This window comes from Hippocampus bargibanti, linkage group LG12 (assembly GCF_051943395.1).
Source record: "Hippocampus bargibanti isolate YZ-2025 linkage group LG12, ASM5194339v1, whole genome shotgun sequence".
NCBI lineage: Eukaryota > Metazoa > Chordata > Actinopteri > Syngnathiformes > Syngnathidae > Hippocampus > Hippocampus bargibanti.
The window spans coordinates 11,089,879-11,117,119 of NC_142745.1; the positions used below are offsets into that span (position 1 = coordinate 11,089,879).

At 38.7% G+C, this 27,241-nt stretch overlaps 1 protein-coding gene across 2 annotated transcripts in view; it reads right to left on the reverse strand.

Moving 5' to 3' along the window:
* col2a1b (collagen, type II, alpha 1b) overlaps positions 1-27,241 on the reverse strand; it is a 59,758-nt gene that overhangs the window by 23,129 nt on the left and 9,388 nt on the right. For both annotated transcript variants that reach the window (XM_089011279.1, XM_089011278.1), the window contains 23 exons: positions 26,095-26,127; positions 23,970-24,002; positions 23,842-23,895; positions 21,654-21,755; positions 20,421-20,501; positions 16,388-16,432; positions 15,367-15,420; positions 14,799-14,852; positions 13,453-13,506; positions 13,305-13,358; positions 13,164-13,217; positions 12,381-12,425; positions 11,793-11,846; positions 11,656-11,700; positions 10,468-10,521; positions 7,908-8,006; positions 7,779-7,823; positions 6,778-6,876; positions 6,607-6,660; positions 5,551-5,658; positions 4,087-4,140; positions 1,190-1,288; positions 10-63 (listed from right to left, as the gene is read on the reverse strand). In XM_089011279.1, the coding sequence (XP_088867405.1) occupies positions 10-63; positions 1,190-1,288; positions 4,087-4,140; positions 5,551-5,658; positions 6,607-6,660; positions 6,778-6,876; positions 7,779-7,823; positions 7,908-8,006; positions 10,468-10,521; positions 11,656-11,700; positions 11,793-11,846; positions 12,381-12,425; positions 13,164-13,217; positions 13,305-13,358; positions 13,453-13,506; positions 14,799-14,852; positions 15,367-15,420; positions 16,388-16,432; positions 20,421-20,501; positions 21,654-21,755; positions 23,842-23,895; positions 23,970-24,002; positions 26,095-26,127 (1,428 nt within the window). The remainder of the gene's footprint in view (positions 1-9; positions 64-1,189; positions 1,289-4,086; positions 4,141-5,550; positions 5,659-6,606; positions 6,661-6,777; positions 6,877-7,778; positions 7,824-7,907; positions 8,007-10,467; positions 10,522-11,655; positions 11,701-11,792; positions 11,847-12,380; positions 12,426-13,163; positions 13,218-13,304; positions 13,359-13,452; positions 13,507-14,798; positions 14,853-15,366; positions 15,421-16,387; positions 16,433-20,420; positions 20,502-21,653; positions 21,756-23,841; positions 23,896-23,969; positions 24,003-26,094; positions 26,128-27,241) is intronic.

Genomic DNA, 27,241 nt, shown 5'->3' on the forward strand with positions numbered 1-27,241 from the left:
TGCACTCACAGAAGGTCCGACTTTGCCTTGGGGACCAGCGTCTCCGGGACGTCCAGTAAGACCCTGCCAGAGCACACAAACACACAATCAACAAACATATACATCACATCATTTGCATAGAGACGAGACACATCGCTCCGTTGGGGGAATTGAATCTTCGCCCAGACTGGAAGACGAATACTTTACGACCGCAAGAAATGGAAAAGACATAAAAAAGCTTTAGATGGTGGAACTTGTCCTGATTAAGGATAAAAGAGTTTATGGTTTATCGTTAAGTCATGATAACTGACATTATTATTAATTGCGTATTTAGTGTTGCTAGGAGGAGTAGTTGTCTTTCGGCTCCCAAACAAAAAATAAGGAGATGACAAGGATAAGCCCAATTCACACTTTTTTTTATGTGAAAATTATTTTTTAATGTTGTAAAATATTTTCTAATCGGTGTAATATTTTAGATTTGCCAATATGCTGTCATATTTTTGTAATGTTATTTTTATTCCAAGATTGCGTAACTCAGTTAGGTCAGGCAAAACCCTCTTTTAGCCAAATTTGGTCCCATCCACCTTCAATTATGTCATTTTTATTCATCCAAGTGAGTTAATTTATCACAGTGTAATTTAATCAGCTCTTTTATATTTTATAATTTCATATATGGTTTTACTTTTCTGCCGTTGATTGTTGTTCTTTTTTATTATAAAGTCTCCTTGGGGGCTTTGAAAGGTGCTTGTAAATGAAATGTATTAATAATAATAATAATAATAATAATAACACTAATGCTAACAATAATAACAATAATAATAGTAATAATAATGATAATAATAATGATAATAATAATATGAATAATGATACTACTACTACTACTACTATTAATACCAATAATAATAACGACAACAATAATAATAATAATAATAATAATAAAGATCAAAACAAACATAAATACACACAATGCATAATTACTTATTAAATTGCATTGCGTCACGTGGGGAATAAAAGTAGTGATGTGCGAGTACTTTTAGCCATGTTATAAAAACGCAGACAACCTTGATTGCAATCACTCACTGTCATCATGAGTTGAAATTTTTATAACATCATGATTGACCTTGTCTAGTGCGGAACTGACAATGAAGGATGATGAGCCATGAGCAGGAGCCAGAATGGACTAATCTATTTCTTTTAAAAGAGAACTTACTCTGGCGCCAGGGAGACCAGACTCTCCAGGACGGCCCGGGTCACCGTTAGCACCCTTGGGACCACTCGCACCTGAGGGTCCACGCTCACCAGGTGCACCCTAAATAAATAAGAGAGAGAGAGAGTGAGCATAAAAAACAGGCTTTTTAATCCACCCCAAAAAATCCCGCAGGAGCAGACGAGTGCTCCTTTTAATGGCGTGATGCCTCTCATTGACTCGCTGAAGATGAGCAGATTAAATTCTGGCAGGTTCATTTGAGCGTAAATGAAATATGTGCGCAGGGAGATCACATTTAATGAGATTCTGATGCTGACACGTGAGACATTTGGGTCACTTGGCAGACAAGCGGCAGATTCGGAGTTATGCTACCATCGGGTGGCCACAGAGTGTAAGGACAAGATTCATTGAGCCGAGTTACCATTTGCACAGGCAAGCATCGAACAGCCGAGAACAAATTTTATTTAGCGCCGTGAGGCACCGTCAACAACCAGATTGACCACCACCTTTTCCAGCTCCTCCCCTCAGGCAGGCGCTTGCGATCCATGGGCACCAAATCCAGCAGACATTTAAACAGCTTCTTCCCCCATCGCCATTAACGCTCTCAACAGTAACCCAAAATGGACTACAGTGAGACCTCAACTTACAAACACCTTATCTTACAAACTTTTCATCTTACAAACGTCAAATTTATGAAAATTAAACCTTATAATAAGCACTATTTTCATAATACACACCCACCACGGCTGGCGGAGTGATCTTCGGCGGAAGCACACGACCGAACAGCACCAGAGGTTAAGTTACCAACAGTCCCTATGGAAGGTGACTCTCCTTCCATAAGCCATCAACGACCAACAAAAAGGTAAATAAAACTTTATTTTACAGCACAGTTTATTTTTTTAATTACAGTCCTCATGTACTGCGCCTCTCTTTCCAAACAGCAATTCCCTTTGACCTTCGACCTCCAACGCCATTCCATCAAGCCATAAATGACCATCACAAATGTAAATAAAGTGACTTTATGATACAATGCAGTGTATTTCTTTCATTACAATACAATAGCACATTTATTATACATAGAATAAGGTATGTTGTGTGTAGTTTTAAGGCTTATTTAGTTGAAAAGTATATTTTATGGAAACCCGGGAACGGATTATTCCCATTTTAATGGTTTCCTATGGGAAATTCATTTTTGAGATACACACTTTTCGCCTTACACACTCTGTCTGGGAACCAATTAAGTTCGTAAGTTGAGGTCTCACTGTATATTGTGCCTCTTTGCAATTTTGCCTGTGGAACACCATCCCGTTATCATCATTGTAGCTCCAGCTCTGTACTCACTTGAATTAGCCTTTATGTGTCCTCCATACTTATTTGTCATGTCTGGCTGTAAGCTGTCTAGCTGGCTAGCTGTTGGCTATCGGGCTATCTATTAGCTATCATTAGCTAGCTGGCTAGCTATTAGCTGTCCAGCTGGCTGGCTGTAAGCTGTCTAGCTGGCTAGCTGTTGGCTATCTGGCTATTACCTATTTATTAGCTATCCATTAGCTAGCTGGCTAGCTATTAGCTGTCTAGCTGGCTGGTTGTGAAGCTGCCTAGCATAGCTGTTGGCTATCTGCTATTTATTAGCTATTAGCTTAGCTCTCACTCACTCGCTATGCCTCCTCTTAAAGTCAAAGTCAGCTTTATTGTCAATATGCATATATGCTAATATGCATGACATACAGCACAGATGAATTTACTGTCCTCTCCGACCCAGCGTGCAAGGCACTTATAATGACTTTAACAAACATAATAAACACGAAAACGCCAATTTGCCAGGTGAGAGAGAGGAGCCGCTGCGTGTTCACGCGCCGTGTTAACTGCCCTCCAACGTTTTCTCGTAGGTTACTTTCCTGCAATGGAATTATATGATCCAGTAGAAGACAAACCCAAGTCACTACTTCACAGAAAATGATAAAATAATCATTTCCAAACTTTTTTTTAAAGCATATCAACAGAGTAAACCACCCCCATGCCTTTAAATGACCTGTGAGAAAAAAAAGCAATTTGGGTTCTAATGATCATGAATTATTCATGCTTCTGGAAGTGTGCACGCCACAGGTTGGGAAATTTGTGGAAATAAGATTGATTCTGTGCTAAAAAAAATACTGAAAAGCATTTCACAAACATTGTTAACGCGCTAACCACATTCACACTCCCAGTCCACATCCATCATTGAAAACAAATAATAAAGCCAATTGTTTGGGATGCAAATGTGTAATTGTTAAACGTATTACACTGTACTTTCTTATATTAATATCTATAAATGCTCAGTAAAGGTTAGTGAAGGTGCGACTGTGGACGTCCATTTAACGTGAACACCTGATTTATTTTTGTGATGATAATAGCATGCATCATTAAACACGTCATTCGCGCATGGCTTATTTTGCAAGCAATTTCCCCAAATGGTCAAAAGGAGTTAATGATGTGTGAAATATCCTTTTGAAATCACACTGGGAGTACAAAGCGAGACTAAATGGGCTGTTGTGAGTTTGGTGAAGTCAAGATGCATGGCTTAAAGTGTTTTGCTGTATTGCGAGAGCACTCTTAATGTGTCAGCAAAAATTGAAATGGCTCTTTATAACGGGGTGGGCTGATATTTGAAGGTTACGGAGGATTAAAATTTAATTACAGCCATGCCGGAAAAGATAACATTGACTCGTAAATGACATTATGTGAGCATGACAACAAAAAACTAGCAAAAGCAAATTGCAAGTTGACAAGGTTGGACTCGATGGGAGCCACCGCACACATTTCCTTATCTTGCGCAAATGCATGTTTCATTAGGGCACGGATCCAATTTTGGTAGCCATTGCAGTCATAAGAGCTCTCTTTTTGGAAATGAAGATATGACTCACCTTGGGACCAGCCAGACCGTCTTGACCTGGGAAACCGCGATTACCTGGAGAGCCCTGGAAACAAACCACAGTTACAATCATGAGCCCCATCGTTTGCCAAATGAGAACACACACTTTTGAAAATAAGTTACTTATCCAATCTCATCACAAATTATTAAAAAAATATTGTGGTTTGTAACTGCTGCTTAAAATATGGCCTGTATAAATAAAGCTCCTACCCTCGCCATCTACAAAGGTAGTTGGCACACAGATGCCAGATAGAGAGAGAGAGAGAGAGAGAGAGAGAGAGAGAGAGAGAGAGGACAAGTCATGAAATTATTGGAATGTTTTTTTTTAACTTATCCGTATAGTATTTGTAGTATAAAGGACAACCGACGCCATTGTTTTGATTTTACAGCAAGGCAAGATATCCTGGCATGACGTCACGAACAAGGGGGCGGGACCTTCTGAAACTCGCCATCCCGAGGTCATTTTGAAGTAGTTTTTAGACACTTTAACTCATTTTTATTGGTGTTTTGCATTTGACTAAAAATATCAGCCTGCGTGTTTTGGGTATTTTAGATGCTATAAAACGTTTTTCTGATGTCAGTTAGGAAACAAAAAAAATGGTTTCGGTTGTCCTTTAAATATAATAACGATAATTTCTGGAGAGAGTGGGCTTCAACCAAAAATGGTAGTCTTTTTAATCATGGGGTTTCAAGTCAAACAACGAGAAAACCTTCAGACTGCTATAATGTACTGTAGTATCCGCAATGTCAGACCGTCAAGGCCTGCAAAGCCTTCTGTGCTGGCCTAAAAATATCCAAATCACGGACTGATGTTAATTATTATTTTTTATTATTTTGTCCATAAATGATTCTTAAATAATTCCAAATTGTCTTTCAGCTTTCTTTCATTACTTTTTCCAGGTGTGTGTTTTCGTATTTAAGCATTTAACCAATCACATTTTAGCCATCATTTGTTACCAGGGTCAGAAATCGACCTGGAAGCCTTCACAATCAGTTCTGTGGGCCCTGGAGCATCAAATGTGCCGATCAAACTGTTGCTCTAACCAATCAGATTTCAAGTTGGTGACACCAAGGCCTTCTCGCAGGCTAACGGTACCTTCTAGTGGACTCTTAGTAAATCACACCACACTTTTTACATGAGTCGCAGTCACAAACTCTGATTAGTCACTCGCCAATCATAGTGTGCAAAAACTGTTCTGATCTTAAACCGCTAGTGACAAGAGCATACTGGCCAGAGCTAGCACACTGTATCGGTAGCAAGCTGTATAAGCAAATATATTATGTTGATGTAATAGCAGTTTTGTCAACCCACAATGACTGAAGGAGTAAAAGAAATGGATTTGGTTGGAGGTTTACTGTTAAAGCCATTTTCAAGATGGAATTTTCAAGAATAGATGGAAAGCGATGAAATTCACTACCTGCCACTGAGTATCCGTACATATTTCACAGTACTCACTCTCTCTCCATGAGGTCCAATGGGTCCAGCAGCGCCGGGTTCGCCCCTAGGCCCTCTCTTGCCCTCTTCTCCTTGTGGGCCTGGGGCTCCCTGAAGACCAGCCGGTCCCTGCACACAACAACAATGATTAGAACTCATATCATTTCAGGACGATATCAAAATATGTGCATTGAAATATTTAAATATATACATGCAGTGTTACCTCGGCTTTCGAACGCTTTAGCGAATGAACTTTTCGCCTTGCAAACATTAAATTCGCAAGAATATAATCTTGCCATACGAATTACTGTTCGGGAAACACGCAGAGCGCCACGATGGATGGCGGACTAGTTTTGCGCGGAAGAACACCAAACCACACAGTGGAACATGCGCCACGGTGGCTGCCGGACTAGTTTTCCACACTCACTTTCTTTGAGTGCATTCAATGCAGACGTGGTTTATTATCAAGGATACATTTGCTATATGGGACCGAAAAAGACCCCACCACGGGCTAATGTTAAGCCGAAGGGGACACAAAAGAAAATTACGGTCGAGCAGAAGAAGGAGATCATCGAGAAACACGTACAAGGTGTGCGTTTGTGTGACTTAGCGTCCCAGTAGCAGTATGCTAAGTCGACCATTGCTACGTGTGGCTAAGGGTGTTTCTGTGTTGTCTAAGCAACAGTCTCAGGCAATGGAAGAGGCCTTACACACTTACTTGGAACCAATTAAGTTCGTAAGCTGAGGTATCACTGTATATAATTTTTTAATCGGACTGAAGTAGAATGGTGGCTTGTTGATATGTGCCCTTCACCCAACTTCTCTTGCTAAAATACCGACAAACGCGATCCAAATTGGACCGTTGATCTGACTGTCTTAGTGAATTGTGCACCCCAATTGACCGGTGACTCATACCCCACATCACATCTCTCACCAAAAGTCGACTGAGATCAGCTACAAATTATATGGATGGTAATGTGCTTTTGGCGATGTCTATGAAATTGGGTTGTGTCCACATGACATGAGAGAAAAATGCCTCTCAAGGCGGTCAATGAAATCAAACGAAATCAAACTCACAAGCTCTCCTTTAGGTCCGGCCTCTCCCTTGAAGCCTGTGATACCTGGATCGCCCTGAAGGACAAAAAAAAGAAGAAAAAAAAACAGAACATCATCCACAAATATTTCTCAAGTGGAAATTCATGCATTTTCCATTTGAAAGCAACGATCTCTGGTGGCTCTATCACGTACAGATGTTCCTTTTGGCCCGAGAGGTCCTGTTGCTCCCTGAGGCCCGGGAGGCCCGCGAGGTCCAGAGAAACCGGGAGCGCCTGCGATACCAGGAGCACCCTTCCAAGAAAAACACTCTTTTATTTATGCTTTTATTCAGAAAATGATTCAAATTACTTATTAAATAAAGGCCAACCGACACCATTTTTTTGTCTCCTAACTGAAATCAGAAAAACGTTTGATAGCATCTAAAATACCTGAAACACGTAGCCTGATTTTTAGTCAAATGAAAAACATCAATAAAAATGACTTAAAGTGTCCAAAAACAACTTCAAAATAAAACTGGAAATGGCCAGTTTCAGAAGGTCCCGCCCCCTTGTTCGTGACGTCACGCCAAGACGGCTTGCCTTGCTCGAGAATCAAAACAATGGGTTCAGATTCAGAGAAGATGCTTTCTTGTTACTCATCCAGTTATGACTATGATTCAAATAGTTCTGAAGAGGAAAGCATAAATGTTTGCAATCGATTCAAGGAGTCCTCCCATATCAATTCGCAATATAGCACCCAGAAAATGCAGAAGATGGCGCCCAAGCTCCGTTGGAAATGGGCTGATTTGTCTGCTGGGAATTTGTGTCAGCGAATATCAAATATCAAATAGTAGTCTTGGTGCAACACACGATTCACCATCGCGTTATTTATGTGTTTCAAATTACGACATCAACACGGATCAACATGAAGTTTTCAGACCAAACAAAGTACCCAAAATGCATTGTGTGTCGCTTTCTCAGTCAGTGACGATACCTACCGTGACGTCACGTACGGACTCGACACCAACTCAAAAACAAGACTTTCTGAATATTCAGCGCGAGTTTTAAAAGGTAAAATATAGCTATATGCCGTGGAATCTTTGTAAAATACGCTCAGTAGAAGTCATTTGAAGTGATTTTACAAATTATGGACACAACTTGTCCGGGGCGTCGGTTGTCCTTTAAGGAAGCACAATATATTTTTGTTCTACTTACCGATGATCCTTTGGCTCCGGGGATACCATCAGTACCTGGGTTTCCCTTTAAACAACATAACACACCTGTAAGCCTCTCTGTGTTTCATAACAAAAAATATAAGTAAGTATTTGATGGTAAATCGCTGACAGAAGCGCCAGAAGGTCCAGATGAACCAGGCGTGCCAGACTCTCCACGGGGTCCCTGTGCACCCTCGGGTCCACGAGCACCAGTGGGACCAGCTTCTCCCTGATGTACAACAAACACAGATGTTGAATACGGGCCCCCTTCCCGGGGTAACAAAATTAATTACTGTCCACAAACAGTTTAGATTAGATTTAGAAGATTAATGTAAGATAAAAAAAAAATAGATTCATCTTTTAACGTTAATATACAGTGATAGCTATGAGTGACGGTTTACGAACCCCTTGGCTTATGAACTTTTTGGTTTACGAACGTTAAATTTATGAAAATTTTACCTTGGCATACGAACTATTTTTCGGGATACACACGGAGCGCCACAATGAGTGATGTGTCATTCGTGAACGAGCCCGTTCTCCTCGGAAGAAAATGGCAGCCGACTGTTTTGTCCTCTATTCCCCGCCCCCAGTGTTCGGTTAAAGCCGCATGATTGGTCAAGAACGCAGCAGTGGGGGGGTGGGGGGGGGGAGTGTTAAACATTAAAGAGACAGAGTGAGAAAACACACACACACACACACACACACACACACACACACACACACACACACACACACACACACACACACACACGAAAGGGAGACGAGAGAGCTGGAAACAAAAAAACAAAAAAAAGTGAAAATAATACAAAAGTGAAATGGTGAGAAAATGGATAGAAAACAGTGAAATTAGGACTCTGTCAACTTTGATAGTTCAAAATCAGAGTGTAGACTGGGAGGTTAAAATATCCCATCAATCAGGCTCCACAAATAAGCCGCACAAGCCATCTGTACACTAGATGCAAAAAGCTATCAACCCAGCTAAACAGAACACAATTGATGAGGAACTAGGGAAAATGATTGCAGAGAAAACATCTCCAAGGGATCATTCCTCAAGATGGCGAAAGAAGAAGGTTATGTTCCTCATCAAGTGTTTAATGCTGATGAAACCGGCCACTCCATTCCATCAAGCCATCAACGACCATCACAAAGGTAAATAAAACCACTTTATCAAGCAGTACAGTTTATTTCTTTAATTATAATACCATAGCACATTTATTATACATAAAATAAGGTCTATTTCGTGTAGTTTTAAGGCTTAGAAAATTAGAAAGTAGAAAATTATGTTTTATGGGGACCTTGGAACGGATTATTCTCATTTTAATTTTTTCCTAGGGGAAATTATTTTTTGGGATACACACTTTTTGCCTTTAACACTCTGTCTGGGAATCAATTAAGTTTGTATGCCAAGGTATCACTGTATCTCCATTTAATTTTCATTCACTCTTTTAAAGCTTTTATTCTGGTACAATATTTTAAAAATTCATGTACAATATATTTTAATTTAATTATTATTTTTAAAATGGATTTGAAAAACAAATCTGAAAATGAGGTTAATTCAGCCACGTTGAAACTGTTTTAAATCATATTAGTATTCCTGAAAGGAATGAAGGTTTTAAGGTTGTTTTTTTTAGGTTTATTGCAACTCACTAATGCGCAAAAAAAGTTGGACTCTGCTCCATATACTGTATGAGTGATTTAGTGTCAAAATTTAGCCTGTATTTCAATCAGTTTTCGAAAACTCTGCCACTAGCTCATATGCTAATGCTAGCTAGCAGCACTGCAGTGCACCATAGTCAATTTTGTTTTATATTAACTGTAATGTTCCCTTTTTCCCTCCTTTTTTCTTTGTGTGGTTAATTCTTTTTGGTTAGAAGAGATTGAGCCCTGCCACAAATAGCAAAAAAATCACATTTGACACCCAACGCAAGAATTGCGCTGAGGCTGTCTGCACATTCCGGATGAATAAGTCAGAATTGAGAGGGGTGAGGGGGGAATAAGACCGTCGATCCAAGTTTCCACACAGACGGGCCCGCTTTTAAAGCGCTTTTCAATACAGCGCAGCGTTCTCTCATTTCAAAGCTTGACCACTTGTCCTTAACATAATCCCTCCCCGTTTTTGTCTGGACTCACGAAAGACCGTTCTTGTCACAAAGAATGTTTTGAGTAGTCTCTGTGTTGGACCATAAATAAAATACCAGAACATTGGTAGATGGGTTAAAGGACTTGATGAAAACACAGATAGCAGTCTCCTTCTCCATAAACTGGAGTTTATTATGTGATAGACATCTTTTAATCAATCAGAATATGTAAAACAGGACTGCACTGTTTTTCAAAGTCAAAGTCAGCTTTATTGTCAAATATGCTAATATGCATGACATACAGCACATATGAAATTAATGTCCTCTCGGACCCAGCGTGCTAGTCACGTATAATGTGGCTAAAAAAAGACAGACAATTGACAATATACAATACATGTAATTTCTGAAAGTAAAGTGAGGTAGTGTCGTATGTAAAGTGACGTAGTGTCGTATGTAAAGTGACGTAGTGTAGTAATGCAAAAAGAAACACAAAAAAGGGTTGAAATGCGGTCTTGCAGAAAAAAAAGGTTTCAACATGATGTTCAAATGTTCATTTTTAGGCTAAACCGTGTCGACCCAGAACCAAAGTGACAAAAAACAAACAAGACTGACCTTTGAACCAGGTGACCCAGGGAAGCCCGGAGATCCAGAAGGACCGACCGGGCCCTATACGAGGAAAAAAAAATCAAAGCCAACAATATTTTAGATGGTTACGGAGGTGAGATGTTACTTGAATGTTGTCAATTATTCTCATCTCACTGGGGTTGTCAGGAGGTAGAAAATGTGTGCAATTTTCTGGAAACCCAGCTGAGGGTGGGCTTGAAGGGGGTTTTGCATGCTTTTAATGCAAATTAAAAAAAAAAGATTTTGCTGTTTAGTTCTCCTGGATTTGCATATCATTGCAAAGCAATGGAAACCATGCATCACTCCATTTTGTGTTTTTTAAAATCCACTCTATACCACAACAAATTATTCAATTAAAATTAAAATTCTTCTTTATACATTTAAAGCTATCCATAACCTTGCCCCCCATACCTATCTGACCTTTTTCAAATTTCTATTCCCTCTCGTGCCCTCAGATCCTCTTCCTCCCTGAACCTCTGTATGCCCCCCCCCCCCCCCCCGCCCGTCTCAGCAATAATGGGGGACAGGGCTTTCAGCTGCTCTGCCCCCAAACTCTGGAACTCACTTCCTCCCTACATTCGTAACACCGATTCTCTTCCCACCTTCAAGTCCCATCTCAAAACCCACCTATTTAAAATTGCATTTTCTGTGTAGTTCTCTCTCGTTTCTATTTATAATTGTATTTTATTTATTGCATTCTATTTGTGATTGTATTTTATTTATTATAGTACCTATGCTTGTCTGACACTGTAAAGTGTCCTTGAGAGCTTTGAAAGGCGCTTAAAATGTAATGTATTATTATTATTATTATTATTATTATTATTGTGTAATATTTACAAATGAGCATATTTCAGTTCAAGAAAATGTTCACCTCAATTCCTATCTTGTTATTCTCTGAGGGTCTCCCATGTATAAATCTGGCATCACATTTCGTACTGTATTTTTTGCTTTTTGAATTTGAAAAAAAAAAATACAATTTACCCCATTAAAAAACCAGTCGATTTATCCAACAACAACAACGACTTGACTCTTGATTCAACTAAAATGCAATATAACGTAGGTTACAAAGTTGCTTTCACGCATGCTTTCCATTCAACAGCACCAATGTGTAAAATTCCCAACATGAGTCCCTACAATTAATACCGAAGATGATTATCTTTAACATTGCACACCTACCGGAGGGCCAGCGGGGCCGGGCAAACCATCATTACCACGGGCACCCTGGAATAAACAAACAAAAAAAAGAACAAAGTCAGTATACTTTGGATGAAATATTGATTGCTGATGTCAGCTGAACTGTTTGAGACACTCACAGCAACACCGCTGGGTCCAGGACGACCTCTCTCACCAGGCAGACCTCGGGGTCCCTGGGGAGGTAACAAAGATGTCATTAAGACTGGACAGAGGTTCTTGTGTTTTTTTAAATTGTATTTACTTTTTGTTAATTGTAAATTAACAAACTGAATTAAACTAAAATTGAAGAAAAAAAATAATGAAATAATATTTAAAAAATCTTAAAAAATAAATCTAACTGAAATGTATTCTGAGCTTCATGAGTTTAATTAAAATCATTTTTGTCAATCAATATCACGTATAAGCTTCCGGGGTTAATTTTAAATGTATTCAGTGTGAAATGGCTCTATATTCGTATAAAAGAAAGGAAGGTCAAGCAGTTTCAGTTTACTTTTTCCAGTAATGCTTAATAACCTTTATTTTATCTTAAACTATGATCACCCTTCATTGGAATCATACACAATTGATACTGAAGGCCATAGCATCAAAAGGGAATTCATTAGCCTTTTTTTGTTGCAGAGGACAAAGAATATATGTGTATTAATGTTGTTGTATGTTCTATCTACATTTGCCATGTCTTAAAAGTGTCATATTGTAAATTTACATACCATTGGACCAGGGGATCCGCTCTCTCCTGGGGCACCACCTTCTCCCTGCACACAGTAAGTTATTAAATTAAGTTATTAAATAAGAGTTCTTTGGTTACACTGAGAAGAAAAAAAAAATGATATACAATAAATATTATATTAACCATTGCATACAATTAGAAAATCATTGCATGTTTTTAAGATTAAGTCATATTTTTTTAAAGATAAAATGAGATCTTCCTGATAAAGTCAGATTGTTCAGACATAAAGCATGTTTTTCTAGATGGGAAATTCGTAATACTGCAAGAAAAAAAGTAATATTTCATTAGTATATCATGTTCAAAAAAAGTAAGATTTTCACCAAGGAAAAGTCAGATTATTTTCCACATAAAATAGACAAAAGTCATGCGTTTTCAAGACAGTATAATGTAGAAAAATGTAAATATATATAATATTTAATATGTTATATTGAAAAAAAAATGTGTGTCCCAACTGTACAACTGTTGTAGTATTGTACTTTACCACTGAGCTCTGCTTGAAATTTTGCACTTAGTCTCAAAGTTGTCATTGGGCGACACCACCGCACAACGCTACACTTACATTACGCAATGTCCTTCCATAGTTATTTGTTATTATTTGTTGTTGTTATGATAATACTCGTGCAGCCTGTACAGCCGGAGACAAATTCCTTGTGTGTTCTATAAACTTGTTCTATAAAGATGATTCTGATTCCGATTCTTGATAGGATGCACAACACGTAACAGGGGGCAAAAGGATCCTGAAACATCCTAAATCACACTGCACCTTTGAGCCAAGAGCACCGGTCTCTCCCTTAACACCATCAAGACCAGGGTATCCCTACACAAACAGAATTAGTGAAACATAATTAATAAACAATTACCCCGCCCCTGAAAAGTTGTCAACCACAAACAAGACTTGACTGACTCGATGTCCCTTTATTCCAGGCAGGCCGGGCGTTCCGGGGAAGCCGCGAGCTCCCTGCAAAAGACGAATTGTCCCGTGGTAAAATTTCAAAGCGTGACTCGTAGCTCCCACCATTTTCATTAGTATTATTAAGTAATGTCCCACTCACTTGAGGTCCAGAAGGTCCGCGTTCACCTGATTTTCCAGGTTTGCCACCCTCACCCTAAATCACAAAAAATAAGTGTAGTCATAATATTCCTCTTCTCTATCTTTTTACAACTACTACTACTACTACTACTACTACTACTACTACTACTACTACTACTACTACTAATAATAATAATAATAATAATAATAATAATAATAATAATAATCAAATAAACAGAACAACCTTTGCACAGTGCTGCGTTTGATCCTGATTGTTGGGGAATTGAGGGATACTGAGTGGATACATGGTGACATTTAAAATCTACTGCCATCCAGTGGCTCAAAAGACAATTACATCTTGGTGTTAGAATCCTAGAAAAAGTGAATCATAATGTTTTAATAATAATAATAATAATAATAATAATAATAATAATAATAATAATAATACTAAATATTAAATCAAATACCCAAGCCTTTTTCAATGAAAAAAATATGGTATATATTTTAAATGCATCATTTGTCAACTGATGGAAAAAAACATTCTTTCAAAAATTATACAATTAATTACAAAAATCAACAAAGAAAAATACAACTCATTTTAAACCTTGAAAAACAAAAAATGTCTAGATTTAAAAATCCTGAGAATCATTTATATTCCAAAAATTAAAACTAAACCTATAACAAAACAAGCACTTTGTCCTAAATAAATGAAACAATGAAAAGGTTTCTTCAGCCGTCATCTGTACTTCTTTGAAGGTGTCGGACGTTTCGCTTCTTATCCAAGATGCTTTGTCAGCGCTGACGAAGCATCTTGGATAAGAAGTGAAACGTCCGACACCTTCAAAGAAGTACAGATGACGGCTGAAGCAACCTTTTCATCGATGGACCACTCCTGTACGACTGAGAGCTTACACAGACGTAAATACATGAAATCACGTTTAAACATACATCAAATTATTTTTTTGAATAAAGTTGAAAAAAAAAAATGATTACAAATGTAATCAAAGTGCTTCTTTTGTTACCCATGACAATCGCAGCAATTTTAACATTCATCAATAATGACAACATGTTATTTTTTTAAATTATTTAAAAAATTCTAAATTCTAAAAGAAGAGAAAAAAAGTCCTGGAGCTTTCCCTGATTGAAAGACTTCTGCGTGTTTGGAGCACTGGAACTGGGTTCGCCATTTTGTTTCTTCGAGGTTAAGAAAAAAACAAAACACCTGGATGTGGTTGTAGGTTGAGTTTTGCTCTGTGGTTCTGTCCTTGATTGAAAATGTAAATTCTGAGAACTGCAAGAACTCAACGTTCCAGCAACATTGAGTGGAAATATTTCCTAATCACATTTATTAAATCTTTACACACTCACATCATCTCCGGGCTTTCCAGAAGGTCCCGGGGGTCCGCGGGGTCCCATGGCGCCCTGTAAACAACAAGGAAACAAGCACAAGTATTAAGATTTGGATACCTGCGGCATTGTGCAGCCGTTCAGCTTCTTCCGGTTGGTGAGCAGTGATTTTAATCACCCATAATGATGCAGCGTCAAGGAGGAAATGCAAGATAATCTCAAACTCCACAGGGGGGGAGAGGGGGATTAGCGCAGCCCCTGGTTCAATTCACCGGCTGAGGGATCGAGGAAAGAGCGACCGGGGTCGTGTGATTTCTAGAAACTTCATTTAGGGTAAATAAATGGGCGGAGGAAGCTAAGAGTGAGTAAAAAGATATGTTACCGGCATAAATCAATAAAGGAGAAACACAGATGTTATCACAATCTGTACATAGCCCCTTATGGAGTTCAGCTTTCACCCCTAAATCGTGCAAAATGGCTCTGCCGCCGTAGTGAGGAATAGCCAATATATGGCCGAACTGGAACTCGAATATAGTGACGTCATGTGTTGAGAGAAACAGCAGAATGTATGAAGAGATAGTCCACTTACAGATTGTCCAGGTTCTCCAGCCTCTCCAGGACTGCCTTGGAATCCTTGCGGGCCCTACAGAAACACACAAAGTCATGATAAAAATGTCAACCAACCAACAAACCGACAAACATAAAGAAGCATAGACAATAACAGATATTTTTCCGTTTTTTTTTCTTCCGAAAATACAGTTCATATCAAATAAATAAATAAATACATAAATATACTGCAAATAGTGAAGGTGTTCTGTAATATTTTGAAATCTAATTTAAAAATTACAAATAAAAGTAAAAATAAGAAGCAAAACCTTATTTGCTAAAACTAAAATAAAACAAAAGAGAAGCAAAAAAAAAATATGTGTGCTGAAAACGACATGGATTCTCGAATAAAAAGAAATGTAAATTCAAAGGTCATAAAAATGGAAAAATTTTTAAACATAAAACACTAAATATAAAAATATAAAAATTGCATAATATTGTCAGATATGTACTAAAAATAAAAATATACTTAAAACGATCCCATGTGTTGTGATGTGTTTTCTAATTATATAATAAGAATGAAAACAATAAATACAAGTAAACAAAAAGTGAGTAAAATAGTGAAACGAAAAATATTAAAAACATGAATAAAACTGGATATTACAGTAAAGTCTCGTTATATCGATATCGGATATATCGATAGTCCCGGTTATATCGATACTATTTCTATGCACGCACGGGGAAAATTACATGCAAACAGGGTCGGATATATCGATAGTCCCGGTTATAGCGATATTTTTTCGGACTCCCTTGAATATCGATATAACGAGACTTTACTGTATATAAAAATTCAAATGAATAGAATTAAAAAAAAATCTAAAATAAACATTCTAACAAAAAGCTAAATCAAACAATTATGAAGCTCAATGCAACAAATGCTGCTGAAAGTATCCGCAACTTTGTAAACACATCATTTGTCCTGGCTGCGTTACAGTTGGGATTATCGCGTGTGTGTATGTGACAGGAAACGACTACAAGGTGAAGACTGTGGAGTCATGACTTACAGGAGATCCAGTAGGTCCCGGTGGTCCTCGGGGACCCATTGGGCCCTGGAAAAAGAGAAGAACAGCTCAATCGGGAATGGGCAATAATCACAGATTCAATATGGTACACCTGCTTCACATCCATTATGCCATGATCAATATTATTGCTCATTTGGAAGACGGGTTATGTAATTCTGGGATTTTTCAGTTTTTATTTTGTTTTGACTTTTGTTATTTTAATTAAATTCTAGGTCATTTTTATTTTTAGAGAGTGAGGTTGTTAGTTTGTAGTCATCAATGACATGCAGTCAGGGGAGACAGCCTCACCTGTCGTCATGGAAATATCAAATGACAAAATTAATTAAACAGTTATATTTATTTAGTGATTTGTACTTTAACGTTCTTTTCCATTTAACTTCACCATTTTTGGAATTCTTTTTCAAAATCGCTGAATTTTCACATTTACCGTTCAAATACTAAGTGGAGACGAGCGGTGAGGCAAGCCTCACCATGGATTGCGCAATAACAATGCTAACTGTGCTGGCTTGCTCTGCAGTGAGACCGCATTGCTGTCCCTCTGCATATCGCGATTAAAGTGTTCAAACACTTTAAGTATATGAACTCAATTTCTATACTTTAGCTGGTGTATATAATGTACAGTCACTGTACACGATTAACACTGTACATTTTATTTTATTTTTATCAAAACTGTGTGCATAGGTGAGGCAACAGTTCTCCTGCCTCATGACAGGGGGCGCTGGTGATTACAGGGATTCTTCTTGCGCTTCCTCGGCTGCAGAATAATAGAATTAGTGAGAGCAAGCTACAGTAAACAGTTAGCAAGTTAAGTGCAACCATCCAGTCATTTTTTCGTGTTGCTTAGTTTTCAGAATGGAGGATTACATAAAATTACATAGAAATAGAGAGACTTAAAACTGAAGAAAGATAAGGAAGGCTTCTACAAAGAAGGTATAGATGCCTTTCATTTATAAGTAAAGGTAACACGATAATACCGTTCTTTTTTAATTTTTTTTCTATGCTACAGTTTATCTAAAGAATGCTGGCATGACATTTTAAACAAAACACGTTAACTGTTGCCAATCAAATGGTGAATAAGCTACTCTGTGGAGTTCATGTTTGTAAATCTGACTGTGATGACGTCAGTGCCTCACCAGCCATGAACCTCACCGCACGTCACTGGTAGTCATCCTCCAAAAACCCCTCCCCCCAAAAAAACTCATTCATCGTTTCAATGTTACCAAAAAAAGTTGTAATGTAATTTTAATAAAGTTCAAAATTGCTGCGGAAAACAGAGGCGGAGGATCTGAGAGAACGAGAGGGAATAGAAATTTGAAGAAGGTCAAGTAGGTATGGGGGGGCAAGGTTATGGATAGCTTTAAATGTATATATAATGTTTTCCTTCCGTCTTTTCCCTTCAGGGGTCGCCACAGTGAATCTGTCTGCTCCATCTAACCCGGTTTTGTGCATCCTCTTCTCTCACACCAGCTACCTTCATGTTCTCTTTGACAACATCCATAAACCTCCTCTTAGGTGTTCCTCTCGGTCTGCTGGCACACATTTCGGTATTTCTACTTCAATACAGAGCGTGGGTAATTTTGCCTCCGCTAGATGCACAACTTTCACATGGAAGAAAATCACTTAAAATTCCATCGCGTCACTCTCCCCAGTTGTGTATAGCTCTCAAGGTCGAGAGTTGAGTAGCGTGTTTGAACTCTACGTGACTTCTTTGAGGCAGTGACTCGGAAGGAAAAAGAAGACAAACACGGCAGTACTAGTTTTTCCTCAGCAGCCGGTGACATTCCTACGACTCATTTCTGTTTCACTCAGACTCAATCACAACCTTGAGAAGCCCGACTTACTTACGATGCTTAGCAAGAAAAAAAAAATCAAATTCTGTGAAGGTGATGAGCCAAACACTTTGGGGAAAAGACGTGGAAAAAGTTATTTCAATGCGAAACACCGCGCACCAGCCGGAAGTATGTCGGTCTCTCGGTTCTGACGTTCAAGGGGTTTGAATCTTGGCTCGAGCATTTCTGTGTGGAGTCTGCATGTTCTCATCGCACTTGCGTGGATTTGGCTCTGGGTTACCTGCGAAACCTTGGAACTCATTCACTGCCATTGGTGAATAAATTACATTTTCCATTGGGGAAGGGAGAAGGAGGTTCTGATACTGTTATGATGTGAAGTTATAGCATGGCAACAACTTTGTTGACATACAACCGCCACTAGATGGTAGCGATGCAACCATTTTGGCATTGGTTCGTTAGTCCCTTGGGTGAAACTGATTATAAGCCTTCTCTGCTGGCCTAAAAAAATCTGAATCACTCTTTCATCTAGAACTGCTTCATGTCACAAAGAGGGTACGCCGAGTGCTGAAGAATGAATGACTCTCTGTGTCTTTGTGTTGTCACACAAAGACTTTGTGCTATTTATTTATTTTTTGTTTTACTTCAAGATGGCGGCGCGAGAGTGGCTGCCTTTCCAGCAGCTCCTGTATTTTGTTTTCTATTTCTTTCCTTTCTTCTTTCTTTCATAACTTTGCTGCTGCGGAATGTAAATTTATATGCGAGATGAATAAAGGTACATCCAACCAATTCTATTTGAATTCTTATTACATAGTTCCTAATTGTCTTTCAGTTTCATTTCATTACTTTCACCCTGTTACACTGCTTTCGGACGTGTGTTTTCATATTTAAGCATTTGCATTTCGGTCATCATTTGTTACCAGGGTCAGAAATCTACCTGGACGCCTTCACAATCAGTTCTGCAGGCCCTGGAGTATCAAATGTGTCGAGCAAATTGCTACTCTAACCAATCACATGACGAGTTGGCAACTCAAAAGGGGTACCAACGCCTTCTTGAAGGTCAACGTCAGAATTTTCTAGTGACTAGCCAATCATACTTTGTGAAAACTGCTCTGATCACAAGCCGCTAGTGACAAGAGCATACTGGCCAGAGCTAGCACGCTGTATCGGTAGCGAGCTGCATAAACAAATATATTGTGTTGATTTAATAGCAGTTTTGTCAACCTACAATGGCTGAAGGAGAAGAAGACATTGATTTGGTTGCAGATTTACTGTTTAAGCCATTTTGAAGATGGACTTTTCAAGACAAAATGGACATCATTAAGAATGGTCGGTCAGTTATTTTCTGGCTAATGGTACCCTCTAGTGGACTTGTAGTAAACCACACAACACTTTTTTCAGTCTGAATTGATTCAGACGTAGCACTACTGAAGGCCTAGCGATGAAATCTACGGCCCACCACTATTATAATTATATTATTGCTGATCATAAAAGAATCATTATAGATGATAATTAAACACAATAATAATACAATATAATAAAAAAGTCAAATGCTCAAAAATGGATGTTAATGTTAACGGCAAGTATAATAGAAAAACAAATTGACGTTCTTCAAATATTTGCAGAATTAAACATCTCCATCCTCCTTTCAACATGTTGGGTTCGAAATATTCCACCACAAAAATGTATTAAATGTGGCACAGTGGTCCTCAGAAGTCAATGAAAGTCACCTTTGAGAGAGAGCGCGAAGACTTCACCTATGTGGCTTGAGGATTATCAATGGCGCTCTGTAGGGTCAGAAGCTCTGCACATACTGTACGTGTGTGTTTGAGAAGGTCAAGGTCGCAGTGTCCTTCAACACTGTGGTACAAGACGGCATCCAACGGGTGTGTTTTTTTCATTCAATGTCAATCTTGCAGCTTGACTGGGAGCCAAGGTAAAGCTGCCGCTCCAGTCTTGAACTTTTAATTCCATCTACCAGAACATTTCCAGGTTGAATAAGCTTCTTTTCAGCTTTTTTTCCCACTCCTTCCTTGATCATTTTCAATCCTACTCACACTAACGATGTGTCTTTCTCGTGGCGCTCAGCAGTGCCAGTTAGCATCGTGATTTTTATTGTTTTTTTGTTTTGTTTTCTCTTTTTCGCTTTTGTGACATGTTGGTGTGCACTCGCAAAAGGAAAGAAGATGAGGAAAAAGAAGAAGGGGAAGAGGAAGGTGCTGGCTTACCATGGGTCCTTGCATTACGCCCATCTGAGCGCCACCGCCGGCCTTCTCGTCGAAGCCACCCGCCATTTGAGCAGCAAAGTTCTAAAAAATAAAAAATAAACAAAAAATAAACAAAACAATCCACATACAAAATTTCAATTGAAATGAGCCTAAAGAAATTCAAACATTTTCAAAACCCTACATTGGAGAAAGTCGCAAAGAAGGCGCAGTTTGACTGACACTCTGATAGAGAATAGACAGAAAAGAAGTTATCATATTTACAAGTTTCATGCTTAGAAGGCCCACAATGGAAGCACAGAAAATCTGGGGTCAATCTGAGGTGAACAGACACAGCCTGTTAAACTGTCATCTTCATGTAGGACACAGGTGTCAAAGTCAAGGCCCGCGCGCCAAAACCGGCCCGCCGCATCATTTTTTTTGACTTCAGATTTGAAAATGAGTTATTCATTAATTTTCTGTGTGCTCTATATGTAATATTTGAAGGGATTTAAACATTCTAATGGGTTCCCCAAATTCATAACGGCACTCGAGAGGAAACTATAACTACAATGTGGCCCGTGTCAAAAAATGACTTTGACACCCCTGATGTAGCAGATCTGGCCTTGCATTAATTTACGACTTGGTAAACTCCTTCATAGGAAGAGGTCATTAGCCAGGTTACAAATCAGTTCCTGGAAAGGACAACCATTAAAATGTCTACATTCTGTTGTTTTATAGTTGTTGGTGCTTGGGACAGCCAGGGGCGTGTGGTATTCCAATCAAGAAGACTATGTTTTACTAATGTATCACTTAAATTTGCATATACTCTCAATAAATAGCTTGGGAGAGGGCTGCAGACGTTGGGCGTCGGTCATGAATGGATGTGTCCCCTGCTGGGAGTAAAAGACAATCTTCCTGTGTTCGAGCCTTTGTTCACAGTATCCAAACAAACATCTCTGACGCTCTCATTTGGGAATTTCCCAGTGTGAAGCAGGCATCATTTTGACAGATGCACGATGCAACATTGTGCTTTGCCCATGTCATCTTCGCTTTGTATGTCGCATCCCAAAACACGTTTTCATTCCAAGATTAGTGTCCATCCCTCCCTCAACAAGTCTATTCTTGTTTCTGCAAAAACAACACCCGCCCTTGTTAAACTACCTCCTTCCCCTTGTCATATTCTACCCCCTTTTACATTCAAAACCATCCCCTCTCTTTTTCTTTTGAAAACAATGAGCATCTCAGGGTACTTACTCCGCCAAGGCCAGGTGGCCCATTAGGTCCTGGTGGTCCAGGGGGACCAGGGTTTCCGGGTGTGCCAGGTTCGCCATCTCTGCCACGGGGACCGGGTGTTCCCTGGAACCAATAGCAAAAAATTAATTAGTGCACAAATAAATACATCTCAAATGTTGTAATTGCTTTACTGCCTTTTTAATCAACCAAAAGTGTCAATAATAAACAGCTACTGAATGCTTACTTAACAGTATAGAACAAAACCCTGCAAGGTGATAATGACAGCTTTTGTATTGATCCAAGCATTTGTATTCTCATTAGAAAATGCCATGTTATGCCTTATAACTACTTCAGTATTGATACCTGCTACCGTATTTTCTGGTGTATAAGGCGCACCAGAGTATAAGGCCCACCCCCAATGAATGGTGTATTTTCAAAATCGTTCCATATATATAAGGTGCACCGGACTGTAAGGCGCGCCTTTAATGAATGAAAAACGTTTTCCAAATATAATATCGAAATATCTAAATGGTTTCCTAATATAAGGCACATCACATTATAAGGTGCTACAGTAGAGACTGGGGTTATGCACTACTTCTTCTCGAGGGCGAAATGTGGTCGGTGGCTCCTGACAGTATTTGCGAGACCTGTTGTGGCTCAATATAACTTCACACATGTATAAGGCGCAGGGTCATATTTTGAAGAAAATTTAGGCTTTTTGATGCTGAAAATATGGTAATTTATTGATTTATTTTTACCAGAAACACCAATTTCTGTATAAGGAACGAAGTTTGAGCCCGATCTTAGATCTATTCAGAAAATAGCACTGTTTTCCATGTATTACATTTAATGTATTTATGACATCACTAGCCCCTAAACCAATTTCAAAACTTCCCTCATTCACCAATCAAACACTTCAGCTTTTTAAATTAAACTTGATAAGAAAAGAAAACCTTTATTAGTCTCACAATGGATACATTCCCAATCCGCAGTAGATGAACAAAATATTAGAACTGCTGTAAAGGCAGCCACTTCCGCGGTGCCATCTTGAAGTCAAAATAACAAAATAATACAACACATAAACTACAGATACATTCGATCTTAACCAATTTTCTGCATTCCTTTTTGTTTGATGAACCACTTATAGATGACAAGGGAGAGGATCAAAGTGTCCTTTTACCAGTGGATCAGGGACATCATGCTGAAAACGTGCATGTCTACTACAAGCTAAGTTTTGAAAGCTGTAGCGAATTTAACACATTTTGAAAATAACATTATTCAAGCTTTAATTATTATTATGAATGATAATAATTATTCAAGCTTGTTATTTTTGCAAGGAGATAATAAAAACGTAAACATAATATGTGGCTGCCTTTTATCAACACCTTTTGGTACCCAATTTCCTCCACTGGGATCAAATTAGATTTGAGCGTGCGGGCAAACGGCCAAATGATGTGATTTTGCAGACCGAGTGGACATTTTTAGCTCATGGTGGCATTTAATGAGCACACGGTGGACCTTGACTTAGCAACATGATTCGGTTAGCAACCTGACAGTGTACTGATTGCCCTTATCCCCGTTAGCGTTGCAGACATTTTCACTAATGTACAATATTTTAGGAGACATGTGTACCTTTGTAATAGGCCACAATTATTGCTGCTGTCAATCAATGTTGATTAAGGTCGATTGTATGTTGCGGCCCTGGACTTGATGAGATGTCAAGAACATGACATTACTGCTAATTATCCATTATGTCTCAATTTTGACTTGAAAGCATAACAAGTGAAAAGAATAAATTTCCTTTCATGTGCCTCTAACATGGTTACCTGTCCACTGGAGTAGGCGCTACCCCCGAAAGCGTTAACGGCAAGTTCAAGGAGGCAGATGATGATTCACGAGGTCGCAGAAGACTAGGCTTGAATGCGTGCGTTGACAATTCACAAGAAAATGATGAGCCGGCTGGCCCCGTGTTGGATTTGCATATGATCCAAAAGTGAGTCAAACTCATTCATCAAGTTTGACTTGATAGTTCAGCATATGTCCACAAAGAGAGGGCAGACAGATTATGACAGAAGCCCCGTGGACCACACCGCTTAATGCAAATGACACATGGCTGTATGAAAGGCTGCCTTTTTGCACATCGGCCCATAGCTACTTTAACACAAACATGCCTTACCTCTAAAAATAAACACAAATAACGCAGACTGACCTTCTCTCCTTTTTCTCCTCTTGGTCCACGATGTCCCTGCTCTCCTGGTGGGCCCTGAGTGAGCACATCATGTTAGAATGAATGAATGAATGAATGAATGAATGAAAAAAGTATGAATCAAAATGGACCATTGGGCCGGCGGGTCCTCTGGGTCCTACGACCTGTGTTGGAAAAACAAATGAAGACATCCATTAATAATAATAATAATAATAATAATAATAATAATAATAATAATAATAATAATAATAATAATAATACACTTTCATTTATAAGCGCCTTTCAAAACTTTCAAGGTCACAAGATAAGTTTTTAAGTGGGTGAATTGCGGCAGCCACACGGGCCAGCGTTCACTCAACCCGGAAGTAACTCAAATAGATAGAAAGCGAGCTAGCTAATAGATAGAACCTACGCTTGTCTGTGTCCTAAAGTGTCCTTGAGAGCTTTGAAAGGTGCTTAAAATGTAATGTATTATTATTATTATAGCTAATAGATTGCTAGCTAGACAGCTAGTTAGCTAATAGATCGCAAATAAATCAGCAGCGGCAGCCACACGCACCAGCGTTCACTCAACCCGGAATAACTCAAATAGATAGAAAGCTAGCTAGCTAATAGATAGCTAGCTACATAGCTTGATAGCTATGTATCTAATAGCTAGCTAGGTAGATATCTAGGTAGACAGCTAGAAAGCTAATAGATAGAAAATAAATCAGCAGCAGCCACACGCGCCAGCGTTCACTTAACCCCTAAGTAACTAAAATAGATAGAAAGCTAGCTAGGTAATAGATAGCTAGATGGATAGCTCGATAGCTCTATAGCTAATAGATAGCTAGCTAGATAGCTAGGTAGACAGATAGAATGCTAATAGATAGCGAATCGATTGCTAATAGATAGCAAATAAATCAGCAGCGGCAGCCACACGCGCCAGCGTTCACTTCACCACTAAGTAACTAAAATAGATAGAAAGCTAGCTAGATAATAGATATCTAGATATATAGCTTGATAGCTATATAGCTAATAGCTATCTAGCTGGATAGCTAGGTAGACAGATGGATAGCTAATAGATAGCAAATAGATCGCTAATAGATAGCAAATAAATGAGCAGGGGCAGCCACACGCGCCAGCGTTCACTCAACCCAGAAGTAACTCAAATAGATAGAAAGATATCTAGCTCACAGATAGCTCACAGATAGCTAATAATAACAATAATAATTATTATTATGATAATAATCATAATAATAATAATACATTTCATTTATAAGCGCCTATCAAAACTCTCAAGGTCACTCTACAGTCACAGAATATGTTTCATTAGTAAACAGCGAATGCTATTTCTATCAAAGTTCTGTTTAAAAGCTGCTGTAAATAACAAGATCACATTCACAGATAGAATATGGAATAACAAATAATTTAATCGTATGAAAAAATGCGGAACATGAGAGGTAAAATTTAAACGAGAGAAGTTTGAAAAACATTTTTCTCTGTGAATAGCTGCATTAGTAAAATACAAACCGGAAGGTGATAAACACTTGATAAGGTGTGTTGAATGATCTTAACAGTTGTCAGAATTTGGGGAATGGCTCCTAAGAAGTCCTGAATTTTGGCGACATTTTGAAGTGGGAATGATTAAAATCGGCGGGGCAATGTGGAAAGATGATGGAAATTTATCAAATGTGGCAAAGGGGTTTTTGTAAATGGATATTGTGGAAATGTGGGAAAAGTTGGAATTTGGGCAACTGGTAAAATTGACTCCGCAGATGTCTTGAATGTCAATATTTTGGAAGTGGGAAGGGTTTGAATTTGTTAGGAAATGTCAAAGGAGTAGCATGGTGAAAAAAAGACAGATATAATAAGACGAGTCTAAAGTATTTTGGTGCAGAATAACATTGTTCATTCATATGCCAATTGTTCTTCGTTAAAACTACAACAATCACAATGCGTTAAAAGCTTTTCGCATTTTGGTCGTCTTTCCACTTCATAAAGAGGGCGTTCTCTCTTCCCCTATCACCACTCATCAGAGAAGACACATTGGCTAATCCTTGAAAGAAGAAAGCATTTTGACGAAAGATTGGATAAACAACTCCGTTTGGATTTGCAACCACAAAGTGCGCTCGGAGTGGGGCAAAGCATTTCCAGGTGACTCCAGCCAATGACGACTTTGTGGTGCTTTGATAACAATTGGGCCTTTCTTTCACACACCAAAATACAATCTGATCTCACATTTGGAGGAGCGATCATTGAGCGTAGTTCACTTACATCGGTAATATCTCCGGGTTCGCCTTTCTGGCCCTGTGAGACAAATCAAAACAAGGGGGAAAAAAGGTCAATTACACATTAGGAATAATAACCACACCAAAAATACATTGGGTATTATAGATTGTTGTCATACTACATTTTCTTTATCTCTTACATTCCAAAAACATATACAGTGATACCTCAGCGTACGAACGCTTTAGTTCACAAACTTTTTGACTCACGAACATTAAATTTAATATAGTCTTGGCGGACAAACTAGTTTTCGGTGCACGAACCAAAGCACACAGTGCCACGGTGGCTGGCGGACTAGTTTTTGTCACCCCCTTTCTTTGAGTGCAGATGTGGTTTGTTATCGAGTGGAGTACTTTTTGCTATTATTGGACCGAAAAAGACCCCACCACAGGCTAGTGTTAAGCCGAAGCGGACACAAAAGAAAATTACGGTCGAGCAAAAGAAGGAGATTATCGAAAAACATGAACAAGGTGTGCGTTTGTGTGACTTAGCGTCCCAGTACCAGTACGCTAAGTGGACCATTGCTACGTGTGGCTAAAGGTGTTTCTGTGTTGTCTAAGCAACGGTCTCAGACAATAGAAGAGGTTGAAAAACTTCTCTTGATTTGGATTAACGGAAAGCAGCTAGCAGGGGACAGTGTTCAACTTCACTCGGATATCATCAAGAGGCAACTACATCAATGACCATCACAAAGGTAAATAAAATGACTTTATTATACAGTACAGTGTATTTCTTTCATTACAATACAATAGCACATTTATTATACATAAAATAAGGTATATTTTGTGTAGTTTTAAGGCTTAATTAGTGAAAAAAATTTTTATGGGGACCTGGGAATTGATTATTCTCATTTTTAATGGTTTCTTATGGGAAATAAATGTTCGGCAGATGAACATTTGCCTTACACACACTTTCTGAGAACCAATTAAGTTCGTGAGCTGAGGTATCACTGTACTTTAGGTTCGTTGATCACTCTAAATCGGGGGATGTCAAACTTATTTTCGTCGAAGGCCGTTTTGGAGTTACATCTTTCCCCGAAGTGCTGTTACGGCAGTAAAACCGATTAAATGTTGAATCCGTATTGTGTTATTCCTTGTATGCAACTATGCACTATAGTTATTTGTTTATCGTTTCA